This window comes from Panthera leo, assembly GCF_018350215.1.
Source record: "Panthera leo isolate Ple1 chromosome Y unlocalized genomic scaffold, P.leo_Ple1_pat1.1 chrY_random_Un_scaffold_80, whole genome shotgun sequence".
Lineage (NCBI taxonomy): Eukaryota > Metazoa > Chordata > Mammalia > Carnivora > Felidae > Panthera > Panthera leo.
Genome location: NW_024962234.1, coordinates 310,730 through 331,521, shown reverse-complemented (window position 1 = coordinate 331,521; position 20,792 = coordinate 310,730). Strand labels below are relative to the sequence as shown.

Below are 20,792 nucleotides of genomic sequence, written 5' to 3'. Positions count from 1 at the left end.
AAGAAAAATTGAAGAAAGAAGACTGTACTCTTATTTCTAGCATTTTAAATTAAAATAATTAATTTTATTTATTCTTTATTAAGTCAACATAAAATTAACTGAAAATCAAGATGTGCATTTTGGTTACTTTAAAGAAACATGACAAAAGAGTATTTAATTTTTTGCATTGTTCCAGAATAATTGTATTTTCAGCAGATGGTAAAAGGTAGTTGACAGTGTGGCACAGATTTCTTTTTTTTTCTTTTGTAGACAATAATGTACTCTGTATTTATATGTAGAGTGGTTACATGAATTCTCTCCTCTCCACCCCACCCCCCCCAACTCCCCAGAAAGCTGTGCATGATAAAGAGTACAAGTCCTTTCAAATAAAACTGGAACGGTTAGAGAAGCTGTGTAGAGCTCTTCAAATGGAAAGAAATGAGCTCAGTGAGAAGGTGGAAGCCCTCAAAGAGCAGGTCTCTGTAAATGCAGTGGATGTAGATTTAGCCACACCTGTGACACAGTCCTGCACTGGTGTTGTTTCTCAGAAGGAGCTGAAGACTTCTAGAAGAGCTCCAGGAGTGTACCTGGAGGCTAAGCTTCAGGGAGCAAATGAAACAAAACACAACTCCAAAGACCCTTTCTACATGATCTCTTCCAGGCACTGATTCAGTTGAATCAGATGAAGTGTGACCACTGTACTGAGTGATATTTTGTGTATCAGTTTTCTGTAGTCGTTACTATTAGTTTTGTGATGAAAATTTTCTTTTTCTATTATATATGTATTTTTAAAGAACTATTGGACTGTGTGGCACAGGAGGCTGCTTAGTTGTTTTGCATTGCTTTAATGTGTACAGTTTCCACAGCTGTATTACATACCTGCCTTACTAACCTTTTATTGGAATACATGTCTCATCCTTTCACTGTGTTCATTTGCCTTATCCCTGCCCCTTGTGTTATTATCATAATTAAATTGAGCGTTGTTTCAATGGTGGTTTCCCTATGTGAAACCTAAAACTAATTTAAACTCTCTATTCCACTAATATAAAAAAGAGAAAATATAAAGATGATTAGTTTTGTCTAGTAGCTCATTCAAATGCCAAGTGGAAAATAAAGCTCAAGTGTGGGATAGGAAACAAGTGTAGCATATTTGACATAGGTTCGATTTTTTGGTAATATTTTTTATCACTTGCAAATGAAGATGACTGTTAAGTCTTGTCTTGACTTTCTCAAGGTTGTGGCAGAATATGATTATGCGGTTGTCACTTGTAAACAAAATAGCATGTACACACAAGTCATTGGACAAATAGGTTTAATGCTTAAGTCACTAAAAATGGTTCTACTGCTTTGGTTTCAGCTTAGAACACATGTGTTTAAAGAAAAAAAAATTATCTAGATCTCTGCATTTACAATGGCAAAATTTCTGGGCTTTGTAATTTTGTTTGTTACTTTCCTTTGTTATTTCAGTGTTTGAAAGTTACTTTTATTTATATGTTCCTGTCACATCTATGACCTTAAATTGGTTGAAAATTGAAGATTACCTGATAGGTAAAACAGCCTGCAGTGTGAAGTATTTGCAAACTTTCACTACTGACCATGATAATCAAGGGACCAGAGAGTTAAGCAAAATAAATTTACATGAAATTTGACATCCTTAGTTAGTCTGCCAAAAGTAGCAAGTCCACACTTCACCGTTCAACAGTTTTTTAAAAGTGTCTCCATCAGCTACTAAATGGAACTGTTGGACCCACCACTTTGCGGGGGGGGGGGGGGGGGGGGGGATAAAGATTATGTGTCAGAACTACAATTCACCTTAAAATTAATTCTAGTGATCATATTTCACCAGAACAGTACAGCATGTAAGTTCTTAACATCTTATTAAGGTAGTTTTGTGGCCCCACATTTCTTTGTGATACTTACTTTGTGGGGAAGGCAAATCTTGGGCTGAAAGCAATGTGGTTCAGAGCATTTGCTCTGCTGTTTTGGATCTAATAGGTATATATTAGATATCATTGTGTGAAATGACATAAGACATGGAAAGCCTCTGGAATCTGGGAAGCATTTGCTTTCGTTTCAGAACTTTTCCTGTGGTTAACAAGGGAAAAAAGAACCTTATGGGAAGGACTCCCTTCCAAATGGCTCTGTAGTGTGTACTACCTACTGTATTCTGGAACAGGAGCCGTCAGACCATCTCTATCTTGACTAGGGCTGCTTTCATACTATAGCTATTATGTTGAGCAATTCTTATGTATTTACTGTCTGACCCTTTGTCAACCCTGTTAAAATACCCTGCAGCTGATCCAGGAAAAGCTTAAATGTTGCAATCAGTTAAAATATACTTGTTGCACCATTTTGTGGAACCTTCTGGAGTTGTAAAATCAGTAGCATCATTGGAATCCACGGTGTAGAAAAAAACATGGCTCCACACAGACCATTTCATCTTCATATGTGTATGAATACATTTTGTGGCCCTAAGACCAATACGTTTAAATTATGTATAAACTGTCTTATCATACCGGGTTATCACAGCTCATTTCTCAGGTGTTACAAAAATATCTACCTCTTTCAAACTATAACTGAACATAGCCCAAAAAAGGACGCAGTGCTAAGTAAACTGCTTTATTTTCATAGCTAATATGTTTCACGAAAATACAAAATTGATGAAGAAGTCATATTTTGCTTTTCACAGTCATTTTGTAGAAATTTTTCACTAATGTGAGTCTTATTTTGTCTATGCTGTAAAGTTGAATAAATATGTGATGATTAATTTAACAGCCTCTGTATATCCTTTACACTGAATGTGACTTCTCTGGTCTGGTAACATTCAAGCTCGGAGATAATTGTAAATAGCTGACTTCTCAGGTTTTAAAACACAGCTAATTATTGTACAATTAAATGAGTATGGGATGGAGGAGATACCTTTTGATGTTGGTAACACAAATTTATTCCACCAGAGCACTGTAAGCACCACCCACCACCACCCCCATCCTACACAGTAAAGTAGGTGATTCTGGATGATGTCTAGTAGGTGTAACTTCTGGCAGGACTTTAAAAAACTGCAAGAATTGTGAATATCTCAGATCTTAGATCTTACGAAGGCACACTTGTATATAGAACTTTTTTTGTGTGTCCTTTTAATGAATTAGTTGTTGATAAGAAAAAGCACAGTTTACCGAATCCTATATAAGCAAGTGAGTGAGTGTTTTCTAGCTTAACAAGTTGGAAGAAAGCTAGTATTTGAGTACCTTAGGCACAAATTAAAAGATAAAAGTCAAGAATAACTTTGTGGAAAATGCCAGGAGTCTGGCCCTGTACTGAAACAACCAAATTTGAAAACTTTTTTGTCAAAGAACATTATCTAGTAAGTGGAAAGGTAATCTATAAAACAGGAGAAAATATTTCTAAATCATGTATCTGACAAAGGTATACTATTGAGAAGATACAAAGAACTCTTACAACTCAACAATAAAAAAAAAAATTCAGTAGAAGGACTTGGATTCATAACTTTCCCCCAAACCCCCGTGTAACAGTTAGTTAAGCATATGCAGTGAAGCTCAACCTGGGTCATCTTTAGCAAAATGCAAGTCAAGATCAGGAGATACCACTTCAAACCCACTAGGGCCATGATAACACTAATAAACACTAAGCAAAATAAGGCGAGAATGTGGAGAACTTGAACTCCTGTAAATTGCTTAGGGGAATGTGAAATGGTGCAAATGCTGTGGAAAAGAATTTGGGTGCTTCCCAAGAAATTAAACAGGAAGTGAGTGACATCTCAAGACTGCAACATAGGTCATTCTGTTTTGTTCCCCTTCGCAAGAAGAACAAGACATGGACAAGACACCACTGAGAGAATCCTAGAATATGCAGGCATCCTAGAATATGCAGGCGAGGCTTAAGCACCACTCTGCAGCCAGAGACCGTGACAGACTGTGCTAGAAGGGTCAGAGGAATGGCTACCTGATGACCTCATTGTCCCTCTACTAGGCCAGTGAAGCACCACAAATTGAGGTCTTTGTGAGCATATGGTTCCTCCAGTGAGGAGAAAGAACCCAGGTTGGGCAACCAGCCCCATCCTTCTCCCCGCTGCCCGCACTGTGGGTCATTCTGTGGGAGCTGCCACTATGACATCACACCATGGAGACTGCAGAGTGCAGCCACTAGAAATCTGACTGTGATAGATAATAGGAAGGAACCCCCAACAACCAGCACAGGGATCTTGACAGACTGAGTTCATACCTGCAGTGTCCATGTAATATTCCCAACCAGGGGTTTCACTCATCTGCAGAATCAAGTTGGAGGTGCACTATGATCCAGGAACTCACCAGACTGGAGGTCTGTGTGACTTGCATCCTTAAATGAGGAGGTTTGCTGGCCAGAAAACCTGGCTGGCCCTGTGCAGGAAAGGTGCTGAAACACCACCCCACCTTCTGTGGAAAGTGGCTTGTAGCCCCATCTGAACTTCAGGGCTTCTGACAACTCCTGGAAGCTGTGTGGCCCAGTGGCGCTTGAGCTGAGAAACTGACAGGTGGAACCAAAATTTGCAGAACAAAGTCAGTGGCGTGCCTCAGGGAAACCGGGGTGTCAGCTGGAGCTATGACAAAAAACAAAGAGCTCTCAAAGGAAACTAATACAGCTCTAATAACGGACCCTAACAAAATGGAGATCAATGAACTCTTAATTCAGAATTCCATGTCAATTCCATTGAAATTTTGATAGGGATTATTTCCTTGACTCTAATGATGGCTTTTGTTCTTATGGACATTTTAAAAATATTAATTCTTCCAATCCATGAATACAGGGTACTTTTCCTAAAGTTCTTTGTGTCTTCTATTTCTTTCATCAATGTCTCCTACTTTTCAATGTAGACATCTTAAATTTAACTCCTTAAATTTATTCCTAAATATTTTGTTTATGATACTATTGTAAACGGTAATAACTTCTTTATTTCCTTCAGAAAAGTCCCTGTCAGTGTATAGAAATCTACAGATTTTCGAATGCTGATTTTGTATCCTGCAACTTTACTCAATTTGTTTATTAAACCTAACAATTTTTGTTTGAGTCGTTAGGATTTTCTATATAAAAATCATGTCATCTTCAAATAGAAACAATTTTACTTCTTCTCTTCTAATTCTGATACCTTTTATTTTTCTTGCCCGATTGCTCTAGCTAGGACTTCCATTAATATTTTGAATAGGTATCGTAAGAGAGGGCACCCTTCTCTTGAACCTAATCTTAGAGGAAAAACTTTCAACTTTTCTCATTGACTATGATGTCAGCTGTGGACTTGTCGAATATGGCCTTTGTGATATGGAGGTTTATGTACCTTCTGTGCTAATTTCTTAAGAATTTTTATCTTGAATGGATGCTGAATTTTGTCAAATGCTTTCTCTGCATGTGGAAATAGCCGTATAATTCCTTCTTTTTATCCCATTAAAGTGATGTATTCCACTGATGGGTTTGTGTATGTTTAACCATTCTTGCATCTCAGGGAAAAAAAACACCTCATCATGATAAATGATCCTTTTAATATGCTGTTGGATTTGGTTTGCTAGTTTTTGTTTGGTTTGTTTTTGTTTTTAGGATTTTGGCATCTATGTTAAGGAGGGTCATGGGCCTGTAATTTTCTCTTCCATTTCTTTCTTTTTCCTCTTCTCCCACTGCCCCCTCCACATCCCATTTTGGTAGAATCCTCGTCTGCCTTAATATCAGGGTAATGTTAGTCTCAAAATGAGTTTGGAAGAGTTTCCCCCTCTTTAATTTTCTTGTAAGAATTTCGGCAGACTTGGTGTTAATTCTTAACTGTTTGGTAGAATTCCCTTTTGATGCTGTCGGCTCATGGGCTTTTCTTTGTTGGGAGATTTTTGCCTACTGACTCAGATCTCCTTACTAATAATTGGTGTGTTCAGATTTTTTATTTCTTTATGATCCAGTCTTGGTAGGCTGTATGTTTTTAAGCATTTCTCCCTTTCTTCTAGGTTTTCCAGGAGATTGGCTTATACTTGGTCATAGTTGCCTCGCAGGATCCTTGAGTTTGAGTGGTATCTTGTAATAGCTCTTTTTTACTTGTAATTTCGTTTTTGTGTCCTTTTCCTCTTTTTCTTGGTTAACCTACCTAAAGGTTTTTCCATTTTCAAACTCTTACTTTGGTTAATTTCTTCTATTGGTTCTCTACTCCCCATTTTCTTATTTCTGCTCTAACACTTATTCTTTTCCTTTATATGCTAACTTTTGGCTTTTCTAGATTTTGTAATTTTCTTCTTACTACTGATTTCTATTTTCACACCATGGTGGTCAGAGCAGATGCTTGGCATGATTTCAGTCTTCTTGAATTTCTCTATATGTCAGTAAGTCCATTTGGTTGATAGTGTTATTCAAACTCCATGAATGGAGTTCATCCATCTGTTGGATGATCTATCCATTATTGAGAATGGGATATTAAAATCCCCAACTACTACTGTATTGCTGTTTACTTCTCCCTTTATCTCTGTTAGGTTTGTTTTATATATTTGGGTGGGTACCATTGGGTGAATAAATATTTACAATTGTTTTAACTTCTTGATAGAGTGACCCCTTTATTATTATATAATGAGCTTCTTTGTCTTTTTTTTTTTTTACCACTGAGAGTGCAAAGTCTATTTTTTAAAATATAGATATACCTACCCCTACTTCTTTTCTTCTTAATGTTGTTGCCATTTGCTGAAAATGTCTTTTTTTATTCCTTCACTTTCATTCTATGTGTATCGTTAAGGCTAAAGTGTTCCTCTTGTAGGCAGCATATGAATGAATCCTGCTTTAATTGATTACTCATATTCAGGCATCGTATGTCTTTTATTTTATTTTTTTTTATTTGTAATTTACATCCAAATTAGTTAGCATATAGGGCAACAATGATTTCAAGGGTAGATGCCTTAGTGCCCCTTATCCATTTAGTCCATCCCCCCTCCCACAATCCCTCCAGCAACCCTCAGTTTGTTCTCCATACTTATGAGTCTCTTCTCTTTTGTCCCCCTCCCTATTTTTATACTATTTTTGTTTCCCTTCCCTTGTGTTTGTTTTGTCTCTAAAAGTCCTCATAGGAATGAAATCATGATTTTTGTCCTTCTCTAATTTCACTTAGCATAATACCCTCCAGTTCCATCCTGGAGTTGCGAATGGCAAGATTTCATTCTTTTTGACTGCATGAACCTGGACCACTTTCTTACCCCATACACAAAAATAAACTCAAAGTGGGTGAAAGGATGATATATATATACATTCAGAACATTTCATCCTAAAGCAGCAAAATATACGTTCTTCGCCAGTGCACGTGGAACGTTCTCCAGGATAGACCATATACTGGGACACAAATCAGCCCTAAGGAAGTACAAAAAGATCGAGATCATACCGTGCATATGTTCAGACCACAATGCTATGAAACTGGAAATCAACCACAAGAAAACAATTGGAAAGGTAACAAATACTTGGAGACTGAAGAACAACCTACTAAAGAATGAATGGGCTAACCAAGCAGTTAAAGAGGAAATTAATGTAAGTATATGGAAGTCAATGAAAATGATAACACCACAACCCAAAACCCCTGGGGCGGGCGCAGCAAAGGCGGTCATAAGAGGAAAGTATACAGCAATCCAGGCCTTCCTAAGGAAGCAAGAAGGATCTCCGATACCTAACCTAACCTTATGCCTAAAGGAGCTGGAAAAAGAACAGCAAATAAAACCCCAAAGCATCAGAAGACAGGAAATAATAAAGATCAGAGCAGCAATCAATGCTATCAAAACCAAAAAACCAGTAGAACAGATCAATGAAACCAAAAGCTGGTTCTTTGAAAGAATTAACAAAATGGATAAACGACTTGTCAGTTTGATCAAGAAGAAAAAGGAAAGGACCAAATAAATAAAATCAAGAATGAAAGAGGAGAGATCACAACCAACACAGCAGATATAAAAACAATAATAAGAGAATATTATGAGCAATTATATGCCAATAAAATGGGTAATCTGGAAGAATTGGGCAAATTCCTAGAAACATTTACACTACCAACACTGAAACAGGAAGAAATAGAAAATATGAACAGACCCATAGCCAGTAAGGAAATCGAATTAGTAATCAAAAGTCTGCCAAAAAACAAGAGTCCCGGGCCAGAAGGCTTTCCAGGGGAATTCTCCCAAATATTTAAAGGGAGAGTTAACACCTATTCTCTTGAAACTGTTCCAAAAAATAGAAATGGAAGAAAAACTTCCAAAGTCTTTCTATGAAGCCAGCATTACCTTGATTCCAAAACCAGACAGAGACCCCACTAAAAAGGAGAACTATGGACCAATTTCCCTGATGAACATGGATGCAAGAATCCTCACCCAGATATTAGCCAACCGGCTCCAACAATACATGAAAAAATTACCCTCCATGACCAAGTGGTATTTACACCTGGCACGCAGGGCTGGTTCAATATCTGCAAAACAATTAATGTGATTCATCACGTCAAGAAAAGAAAGGACAAGAACCATATGATCCTTTCAAGAGAGGCAGAGACAACATTTGACAAAATACGGCATCCTTTCTTGATAAAAACCCTCAAGAGAGTAGGGATAGAAGGAGCATACCTCGAGATGATAAAAGCCATATATGAACGACCCAATGCTACTATCATCCTCAATGGGGAAAAACTGAGAGCTTTCCCCCTAAGGTCAGGAAAAAGACAGGGATGTCCACTCTCGCCACTGTTATTCAACATAGTGTTGGAACTCTTCTTAGGCTCTGCAATCAGACAACACAAAGAAACAAAAGGCATCCAAAGCGGCCAGGAGGAGGGCAAACTTTCACCCTTCGCGGATGACATGACACTCTACACGGAAAAGCCAAAAGATTCCACCAGAAAACTGCCAGAACTGATTCATGAATTAGGCGAAGTTGCAGGATATAAAATCAATGCACAGAAATCGGTTGCATTCCTATACACCAACAATGAAGCAACAGAAAGAGAAATCAAGGAATCGATCCCATTTACAGTTGCACAAAAAAACCCATAAAATACCGAACCAAAGAGGTGAAAAATCTATACACTGAAAACTACAGAAAGCTCATGAAAGAAATTGAAGAAGACACAAAGAAATGGAAAAAGATTCCATGCTCCTGGATAGGAAGAACAAATATTGTTGAAATGTCGATACTACCCAAAGCAATCTACATATTCAACGCGATCCCTATCAAAGTGACACCAGCATTCTTCACAGAGCTGGAACAAATAACCTTAAAATTTGTATGGAACCAGAAAAGACCCCAAAGAGCCAAAGCAATCTTGAAAAAGAAAACCAAAGCAGGAGGCATCACAATCCCAGACTTCAAAGCTATAATCATCAAGACAGTATGGTACTGGCACAAGAACAGACACTCAGATCAATGGAACAGAATAGAGAACCCAGAAATGGATCCACAAACGTGTGGCCAACTAATCTTTGACAAAGCAGCAAAGAATATCCAATGGAATGAAGACAGTCTCTTCAGCAAGTGGTGCTGGGAAAACTGGACAGCGACATGCAGAAGAATGAACCTGCACCACTTTCTTACCCCATACACAAAAATAAGCTCAAGGTGGGTGAAAGGCCTCAATGTAAGACAGGAAGCCATCAAATTCCTTGAGGAGAAAGCAGGCAAAAACCTCTTTGATCTTGCCCGCAGCAACTTCTTACTCAACACGTCTCTGGAGGCAAGGGAAACAAAAGCAAAAATGAACTACTGGGACCTCGTCAAAATAAAAAGCTTCTGCACAGCGAAGGAAACAATCAGCAAAACTAAAAGGCAACCAACAGAATGGGAGAAGATATTTGCAAATGACATATCAGATAAAGGGTTAGTATCCAAAATCTATAAAGACCTTACCAAACTCAACACCCAAAAAACAAATAATCCAGTGAAGAAACAGGCAAAAGACATGAATAGACACTTCTCCAAGGAAGACGTCCGGATGGCCAAGCGACACATGAAAAATGCTCAACGTCACTCATCACCAGGGAAATAACCTGATAAGCCACAATGAGATACCACCTTACACCTGTCAGAATGGCTAACTTTAACAACTCAGGCAACAACAGATGTTGGCGAGGATGCGGAGAAAGAGGATCTCTTTTGCATTGTTGGTGGCAATGCAAGCTGGTGCAGCCACTCTGGAAAACAGTATGGAGGTTCCTCAAAAAACTAAAAATAGAACTACCCTATGACCCAGCGATTGCACTACTAGGCATTTATCCACGGGATACAGGTGTGCTGTTTCGAAGGGACACATGCACCCCATGTTCATAGCAGCACTATCAACAATAGCCAAAGTACGGAAAGAGCCCAAATGTCCATGGATGGATGAATGGATAAGGAAGATGTGGTATATGTGGTGTGTGTGTGTATATACACACACACACACACACACACACACACACACACACACACACACACATATACATATATACATATATACATTTATATATATATATGTATATATATATATATACACACATATATACCATATATGTGTGTATATATACATATACACATATATACCATATATGTGTGTATATATACATATACACATATATACCATATATGTATATATATACATATATACATATATATATATATGCTAAGAACACGGTCCAGGTTCATTCTTCTGCCTGTTGCTGTCCAGTTTTCCCATTCCGTGTGTATATATATATATGTACATATATACATATATATACACATATACATACATATATATGTATACATGTACACATATATGTATATACATATTTACATATACATATATACATACATATATGTATACATATGTGTGTGTGTATATATGTATATATGGCAATGAAAAAGAATGAAATCTTGGCATTTGCAACTACATGGATGGAACTGGAGGGTATTATGCTAAGTGAAATTAGTCAGAGAAAGATAAAAATCATATGACTTCACTCTTATGAGGACTTTCAGAGACAAAACAGATGAACATAAGGGAAGGGAAACAAAAATAATATAAAAATAATATAAGATAATATAAAAACAGGGAGATGGACAAAATAGAAGAGACTCATAAATATGGAGAACAAACTGAGGGCTGCTGGAGGGATTGTGGGAGGGGGGATGGACTAAATGGGTAAGGGGCACTCCTGAAATCATTGTTGCACTACATGCTAACTAATTTGGATGTAAATTTAAAAAAATACAAAATAAAATTTAAAAAAAAAAGAAAAAAAAAATCAATCTAAATTTAAGTCTTCTAATGAAAAAAAAACAAAAAACAAAAAAAAAAACCTCACCCCAGATCAGGATTTATTTCATGAGTTGCCCTGTATTCCTGGATCTTGGGAGTTTGCTGTGATAAAGGTAATTAGAGATCCTACTCCGTATTCTTAGCTATAGGCAGACATGTTCCCATTAGAAAAGGCAGATTCCTTTTACACTCTCTAGTTCTTTATCCTTCCACAAATTATAAAATTTTAATAACTGTTCCCTCTTCCTGTATATATAGAGAAGAGTAAATCCTTCACCTACATGTGTACAAAACCAACGTAGGCGTGAGTGCTCTTCTGTAGTACTTAGGAAGTGAATTGCTGAAGATGGGAAGAGAACGGTTACACAGACTAGCCAGTTAGGATCCATAGGAGTTCTCTGCAATCTGTTTTTGCTTCGTAAACTCATTCTGATTCAAGTCTATTACTACCAGTCAATGTTTTCTGCTTTCTGCTGAGCATTTCATTTCTTCATCACCATGAAGGTCATGGTAATCAACTACATTAATCATCAGAAAAATTCCTGGCAACCCTGAGCTTACTAAACAGGAGGGCCATGAACACTAACATCAATACCATCTAGATACCCTGTGATCAAGTATAAGGTACATTACTGAACTCTTTCTTGATGCTGAAACCAACAGCTGGATAGCAGAGTATTAGATTTACAAGTGGCCTTACATACAGCATTAACCCAGGCAAAGTTGAATAAATAAATGTTGAAGGTAGTATGTCTTTGAGGACCCACCAAAGTCCTCTGCTCAGGAACCTAACCTACCTGACACCTGAAGCAAGTGTCCCCTGGAGTTATCGCCAAGCTGCCATTATTACAACCAAGTCCCACTACAGCAAGTGAAGCAAGGATCTACTTCAAACAAAATCACTTCAAACAGTGGTTATACACTCACCCTAGCCGTCTCCTGAAAACAGAAAAATGCATCAACTAACCTTTAGTGTCTTATTGTGACGCTGAAGTTCCCTGCAAAGAGACTCTAGTTTGCTTCTTGCCAAGATGGCCTTGCTGTGTTCACTCTGCAAGTGAACTTTCTCTTTGATGATCTGGGCTTGTTTCTTCTGCAGAACCTTCATTTGCTTCTGAACATTCCTGCTCTCCTCCAGCTAAAATTAACAAGTAGTTTATACAGTTAGAAAATAAAGTAAGAACCTCGGAGTTACAGTTGGCAGAATTGGAATTAGTCATGGAAACTTTTCTACTACTCTCTTATTCGGCTGAGATATAAAATGGCATGCAAATAATTTTGGTGTATTTAGAAAACAAACCACAATGTCTTTTTTAAAATTAAAAACAAAATAGATCTTTGAGGCAAACTTCTTATGAGTGAACACCATCTGGTTTTACTTTTCTACAAGAAATGGAAAAACTACAAGAAATGAAACAAAGAAGCAGCTCTTCGTGAAAAGAAGGCAATTTATTCTATTGTATGAGAACAGATAAAATGACAGTCTTGCTGACACTTCAGTAAAGCTCTCCTAAAGAAAAAATGTTGACAAGTCACACATTTCAAGAGCAAGAGCAAGAGCGACTTATCCAGGAGACTTATCAAACACTCTTACAGGCCACACGTTTAGAGCTACTAAAAACACCTTCATTGAAATTTCTTCTGGCAAAGAATAATTTTTCTTTGAATCTTACTACGGACTATGAGTATAGCATAATTCACCTGGCTATAGGTGCTACACAAATTATCTGCAACCCAACTGGTTTCCTGCCCACTCCCCATTCTTTCCTGCTGCTCATGTATCAGAAGCTGAGTAAAAACATTATTATGTCTATTGGAATTGAATTCTTTCATGGTAATACTAATAACAAATTACTGGTGATGCAGCTCAGACGTGACTACCTTAGGCACTAATGATGACATATTACACTGAACTGACTAGGTACGAGACACTGAGCTGATAAATATTAATGATAAAAAAAAAAATGAACAAAAAGGAGCCCGAGAAGATAGGCACCATTGCAAGTAATTGATATATTTGACATGGAGACACAGAAAGCCTGATGGCTTCTCTTTCCTCTACAAAAAAAGGCACAGTTGCAAATAATTTAGTTGCACTTTGCATAGTGCAAGAAAATTATTTGCAACTCCTGTGGAGAAGGAGGGCAGGTAGAAAGAAGTTGAGGGTTTATACAGTCAATGGAAAAAAGTGTCTAATATGTGGAGTTTTTATAATAGTGTAGTGATTGTAGACAGAGAGGTATTAAAATGACCATGAAGACCTAGTTGTGATTTCATCTGCCTGGCTGTATTTTTGGACACCTTGAGTGGGTTTCTGTCTGGCAGGTGAAATGGATGGACAAAGTGGAGCATGTATATTTCCAGAAAGACTGATTTTTATGGCATATGAAATCTAAGGGAAAAAACAAACACAAAGACTGAAGGTAGTACAGGCAAGGTGAAAGTAGAAGCTCAATGTACTGCTTGCTGCAATGGTTACAGAGAGAACAAATATAGTGGGAATCCTTCAAAAAGTATTTTCTGGACTGGTGATACTCAGAATCTGAATGGAGTATCTGTACTTGTGGCTTTTGATGTCCTCTTATGGCTACATAAGGTAGCCAAAGCAGAGGGTGGCCAAGGGGGTACAGAGATGAGATAGGTAATCAAGGACAAGGGTCACGGAACAAGAGACTGAAGTGACATCAGAGAAAGCTGTTCCACTCCTACAACTTCATTATTTTGGAACTCTGGAATCTATTCAAAGTCCTGCACCCTCCAAGGGCATGCTGAGCCAGTAAACAGTGGTTAATTTTGGTTAATTTAAGCCAACAGTGCAGGAGCAGATATTCACTCTTCACTCCACTCCCATGCTCCTGTGGCAGGTGACTATACTATCACATGTTCCTGCAGTGGCTTACAGGAGCCAGGTAAGCAGTAACGTCTCAGTCTTTCAAAAATATCAAAGATATGTGTTTGACTGCGACTGACACATCTGATCACAAAGGTGCACACAGAGTGGTGGCCACCATCATTGCAGATGCCTCGCACCATATGAAGTGGCACGCAGGGTGTGTAGGGAAACAGACCCTACTTAATTATTATTTCCCTCATTTCACTTATCCTCTTTTCTTCTTTGGAGGGGAAGGCATACACTGAAGTACTATGACATTCAAAAACAACCATATATCTGTGGAAATTTAGAAAGTCACCCATGCAAGCCTAGAATGAAAGACAACCAGGGAAGACCTTAAGTTTGCATTTCATTCTAATCTCTGACAGACCTTGTACAACACTAGCCAAACAAGGAAAGGCAAAGAGCAAAACCTAGGCAAAATAGAGAGAATCTAATATTCAAGTTACCATGTCATAATATTTAAATATCTAGTTTTCAACAACAGCAGCAGCAGCAACAACAACAACAACAACAGCAACAGCAACAAATCATAAGGCGTACAAAGAAGTAGGACAGTATGGCCAATTCAAAGGAAAAACGTAAGTCAACAGAAACTGTCCCAGACGAAGATCAGATGATAGAAATACCAAACACATTAAAACAACACCTTTAGCTCTTTACACTGCCCAAAGAGCTAATGGATGATGAGGATAAAGTCAGGAAAACAATGTAGGAATTAAAAGGAAAAAAAGTCCATAACGAGGGACCATAAAGAGGAACTAAAATAAAAATATGGAATTGAAAAATACAAAACTGAAGTGAGCAATTCACTACAAAGATTTAAAATCAGATATGACCAGACAAAAGAAAGAAATCAGTAAACTAGAAGATACGTCAATGTAAATTCTCAACTCCAGGGAATGAAAAAAAAAAAAAAAAATGAGGAAAAACCTAAGAGCATAAAGGACCTTTGGGACACCACCAAGTGGAGCAACATATGCACCGTGGGAATCAAAGAAGAGGGATGGGCAGAAAAATTATTGGAAAAAATAATGGCACAAACTTCCCCAAATTTGATGCAACATATGAATACCAAAAAGCTGGCTGAACACCAGGAAGGATAAACAGACACCCACACTGAGGCACATTATAATAAAAACTGCCCAGTGCCAATGACAAAGAGAAAATCTTGAAAGCAGCAAGAGGGAAAGTGACTCATCACCTATGAAGGAATCTCCATAAGATTATCAGCTAATTTCTCAGCAGAAGCCAGAAGTCAGTGGCCTTCAAAGTGCTGATGTGTTGGAGGGAGACAGTCCCTCCTGTATCTGACAAAACTGTCCTTCAAAACTGACGGAGAAATGAAGACATTCACAGATCCACAAGAGCTGAGGGGGTGGTGACCACATTCTTGAGTGCTGCTATCTCCTAGAGGGGAGTGTGTAAACATATATGCTCCTCCTGTTTTCACTTCTTATACTTTGGTTTGTTGTGACTATTGCCCGGGGGAGGGAGGACACCCCTTCATTGCCTGGCTCTAGTGGCCAGTGGGGACTATACTCATAGATCCCACAGGACTGTTACAAGTGGAGAACCATCCATGTGGGCTGAGCCAACACACACCAAGCACAGTGAAGAAATGGCAGACTGAAATGTAACCCAGTCTTTCTGTGGAAGAGGCCTATTAGCGTATCTTCAAAAGGCAGGCTTCTAAATTAAAGCATACATCTAGGAGCCAACTACAAATCCTCTATACAAGGCAGGAAGAGGAGGCACCATCTTCACACTCTACGTCTACCACGTCCCAGGAGATCAGCGTCTTCAAGGAAGGAGACTTTGTATATGTCTAGCACCACTGATTGCCAAGATGACACATCCCTGGAATGCTTGACTCTTGTGGCCAGCCAAGTTTGTGTTCACAGGTTCACAACACAGTAACAGATGAATAAACAGTTCTTAACTGTCTATCACCCAAGGGATTAGTGCACAGAGACCGTTCTGAAGGTTTATCCCTTAGCCTTCCTCTGAAAGAGTGTTATTTGCATACTTTGAAAGCTGCTGCCTTTGTAGCATCTGGCTTACAATCAGCCTGAATCTCAGCGATGGACTGTTCCCTTTGGGAAACTGACACACCCTCAGCTTCTGAGAGCCACTAAAAATAAAGTAGGTTGTGTGAACAGTCACAGCAGTTTCAGATAAAATCAAGAGCTAAGGCAAGGTTTATCTCCTACACAAGGCCACTGCTTTGGGACTGAGATGGATGGCTGTTTCATCTAATACATAGAAACAAGGGCAGAAATTCAAGCAAAATAACAAAATGGAGGACTATGTTCCAATGTTAAGAATAAGACAAACCCTCAGATGAAAACCCTACTGACACAGAGGTAAGTGATTTACCTGATAAAAGGCAGTTCAAATTAACAGTCCTAAAGACGCTCACCAAGCCTGGGAGAAGAACAGATGAACAAACTGTGAATTATAATAAAGTAATAGAAAATACAAATTAATATTCAAATAGAAGTCATAGAAGGATATACACGAACTGAACTGCAATATATGCAAGAGAGGCTTGAGCAGCAGATTAGATGAAGCACAAAAAGGAATCAGTGAAGTGGAAGACAAGGCAGTGGAACTCACCCAATCAGAGAAGCAAAAAGAAAACAGAATTAGAAACTGCTTTAAGGCACACCAAGCTCACCAACATTCACATAATAAAGGTCCCAGAGGAGAAGATATTGAGAAAGGGGCAGAAAACATATCGAAGAAACAGCAGCTCCAAACTTCCCAAACCTGGGGAAGGATACAGACATCCAGATACAGAAAGCCGGCAGTGTTCCAAGTAACAATTCAAAGAGACCCATACGATAAACATAAATAAACTTTCAAATTAAAGACAAGGAGAGCGTCTAAAAGCAACAAGTGAACAAACAAACAAACAAACAAAAACACCCGGTATGTACAAGGGAATCCCCATAAAACAATCAGCAGACATTTCAGCAGAAACTGTGTGTAGGCTAGAGGGAAGCGGCACAATGTATTTACAAAGTAATGAGAGAGGAAAACCGAATTCACAAATGTGTGGAGATTAAACATCACAAAGTGAAAAACCAATGGAAATCTAAAGAAATAAACAAAGAAGTCTAAAGAAATAAAAAAAAAACCTTCTGACAAATTAAAGTGGATAAACAACATACCAAAATTTGATGCAGCAAAAACATTCCTACTAGGGAAGTTCATAGTAATAAATACCTATATCAAGACACAGAGCCCAAGTGAACCACCTACTTTACACCTCAAGGAACTAGGGGAAAAAGGAATAAACAAAGCCCAAAGTTAGTAGAAGGAAGGAAATAACGCAGATCAGAGTGGACTAAAAGGAATAGCGACTACAAAGGCAGTAGAAAAGATTAGGGACAGCTAATGTTCTTAAAAACAAACGGCAAATTTAGCTACACTAACCAAGTACACTACAGAACTCAAAAAAAATCAGAAACGAAGGAGACATTACAACACATACCACAGAATACAAAGGATTATGAGACTATCATGCACAATTGTAGAGCAAAAGAATAGGTCAACCTAGAAGAAATGGATAAATTCCTAGAAAAGATAACCCAAGAGCACAATGACAAAGGAACAGAAAATATGAAAACACAAATTTCAAATAATAAGACTGACTCGGTTATTAACAATTTCTCCACAAACTAAACTCTAGGACCCATGGCTTCAACGTTGAATTCAATCCAAATTTTAGAAAATTAACACTATATACCTCAATCTCTTTCAAAAAAAAAAAAAAAACTGATGAGGGAACATTTCCAATCTCATTTTCATGAGGCAAAGTCTTACTGTGACAGCAAAACTAGACAAGGACACAACAGGGAAGGAAATCACATGCCAATATCCCTGAGCAACAGAGATGCAAAACTCCTCAACAAAATATTAACAAACCAAATTCAACGATACAATCAACGAAACATATACTATGATCAAGTGGGATTTATTCCAAGAATACAAGGATGGTTTGACATTCACAAATCAAAGCTACACTACGATAATAAAATAAAGGATAAAAATCGTGTGATCATCACAATAAATGCAGAAACATCAACATCCATTTATGAGATAAACACTGTTGACAAAGTGGTTTGCAGGAAAGACACCTCACTGCAATGAAGACCATATATGACAAGCCCACACCTAACATCATAGCCCAAGGTGGAAAGCTGACAGCTATTCCTCTAAGATCTGGAAAAAGACAAGGATGCCCACTCTCACCACTTTTAACTCTATAGACTATCAGAAATCCTGGACAAGCAATTAGACAAGAAAACAAATAATAATAAAATAATCCAAATTGGAAAGGAAAAAGTAAGGATCCCTAATTATAGATGACATTATATCATATGTATAGAGAAGCCTAATGAGTCCACCAACAAACTTCTAGCACTAATACCTGAATCAGTAAAGTTACAAACTGTGAAATTAGTATACCAAAATCAGCTGTGTTTCTTTCTATCCAAGGAGGAATTGGGAAAACAACCCCTTTTACAGTTACACTAAAAATAATAAAATATCTCAGAATAAATTTAAACACAGAGATGAAAGACCTGCACTGAAAACTATAAGACACCAATGGAAAAAAAAATGAATAAGATACAAATAAATGGAAAGAGATTCCATGCTCATGAGGGTAGAAGAATCAACATTTTAAAAAATTATGTTTATTTATTTTTGTGTGTGAGAGGGAGAGAGACAGGGCGCGAGCAGGGGAGGGGCAGAGGGAGAGGGAGGCGCAGATTCTGAAGCAGGCTCCAGGCTCCGAGCTGTCAGCACAGAGCTGGACATGGGGCTCAAACTCATACACACCGCGAGATCACGACCTGAGCTGCAGTCAGATGCTTAACCGACTGAGCCACCCCGGTGCCCCAAGAATGAACATTTTTAGGATGTGCATCCTAGTCAAGGCAATCTACCAAGTCATGAGATCCCCATCCAAATTCCAGTGGAACAAGAACAGAAACAGTACAAGCCTAAAATACACACAGAACCAGAGAACCACTATGGTGATTACTTTCGAGGTTTCTCAGAAAATGAAAGGTAGTAGAACTTCCATATTCCACTTGTAAGTCTTTTGGGAAGGAGATGAACATTCAAACTAAAGAATATATGTACCCTGAAGCATTATTTACAGTAGCTAACAAAGGGAAACACTAAGCGTCCACTAATTCATGAATGGATAAAAAAGTCACACACACACACACACACACACACACACACACACACACACACCCAATGAGAGAGGGCAGGCATATTATTCAGATATAAAAATGTAAGGGAATGCTGCTGTTGGCAACAACATGCATGGAACTTGAGGACATTACGCTAACTGAAACAAGTCAGACAGAGAAAGACAAATGCTATGTGATCTGATCTACACGTGGGTCCTAAAACAAAAACAACACAAATTCTGGTGGTGGCCAGAATCAGGGTTGGGGGAGCCAAGAATGGGTGACTGTGGTCAAACGGTGCAAATTTCCACTTATTCCATAAATAACTCCAGAGGATGTAATGTACTGTATCTTGACTACAGGTAATGACAAATAGCGTACCGTATCTTTGCCAGCTGACAAGGCAGAAGATCTTAAAAGTTCCCATCAGAAGACAAATAAAATTTGTGACTATGTGTGTTGATGGATGTTAACTAGATTTATTATGATCACTTTCCATTGTGTACAGGTATCTAATCATTAGGTTGTACAAGTTATAACACTTATATCTCAATAAAAAAAAAAATGCTAGTAAGTAACTCAATGAGCAGATCAACACATGGTCCTTCTACATACTGCCTGCAAGAGATTCACCTTAGGTCCAAAATACAAACAGGTAGAGAAAAACAGGTAGAAGAGGATATTCCATACAAAACGTACCAAAAGACAAATGGGATGGCTATACTAACATCAGGACATTGTTAAGGAGGCAGTATTACCAAAGTGATCTACAGATTCAATGCGTCCCTATCAAATTACCAGGGGTGTCTCTTTTACAAAAGTGCAAAGATCCATTCTAAAATGATATGGAATCTCAAGGGACTAGAAGAGCCAAATACTGAAACAACAAAACAAAACAAACAAAACAAAACAAGAAAACAGTTGAATGACTCACATCTCCTGACTTTAAAACTTAAAACAAGGCTACAATAATCAAAATGATGTGGTGTTGGGATGAAGACAAACATGAAGATTAATGAAAGTAAGAGCACAGAAATAATTTCTCAAACACATTTTCAGATGATTTTCCACAAAGGGTGCCGAGCCATTCGGAGGGCAAAAATCTGCCCCTGCAACAAAAGATGCTGAGGAAACAATAGCCACATTAAACAAAAAAGAAGAAGAAGAAGAAGAAACGAAAACAAGAATGAAGCTGGACATTGAACACCATACGCAATAATTAACTCAGAATAGCTGAAAGTTCAGGTAACCTCAGGAAGAAGACAAGGATGTCCCCTCTCACCACTTATCAATGATTACTGTAACGCCTAGCCACAGAAATCAGACAAGAAAAAGAAATGAGAGGCATCCACACGGGAAAAGAAGAAATTAAACTGTCACTATTTGCAGATGACAGGTCCTATACATAGAAAATCCTAGAGACTCGACCAAAAAAATAAATAAGTAAATAGTATAAGTAATA

General features: G+C 38.1%; 2 protein-coding genes across 4 annotated transcripts in view; one reads left to right on the top strand and one right to left on the bottom strand.

The window, feature by feature from the left end:
• Positions 1-2,746, top strand: part of TXLNG (taxilin gamma) — a 53,910-nt gene extending 51,164 nt beyond the window's left edge. For both annotated transcript variants that reach the window (XM_042926819.1, XM_042926820.1), the window contains one exon: positions 330-2,746. In XM_042926819.1, the coding sequence (XP_042782753.1) occupies positions 330-647 (318 nt within the window). In that variant the 3' untranslated portion in view covers positions 648-2,746. The remainder of the gene's footprint in view (positions 1-329) is intronic.
• The window catches only part of LOC122212845 (gamma-taxilin-like), a 52,771-nt gene continuing 34,719 nt past the window's right edge, over positions 2,741-20,792 (bottom strand). The window contains exons 4-5 of one of the 2 annotated variants that reach the window (XM_042926821.1): positions 12,192-12,362; positions 2,741-4,500 (exon numbers count right to left, since the gene is read on the bottom strand). In XM_042926821.1, the coding sequence (XP_042782755.1) occupies positions 4,270-4,500; positions 12,192-12,362 (402 nt within the window). In that variant the 3' untranslated portion in view covers positions 2,741-4,269. Of the gene's footprint in view, positions 4,574-12,191; positions 12,363-20,792 lie in introns of both variants that reach the window. The other variant, XM_042926822.1, reaches the window with a different exon arrangement.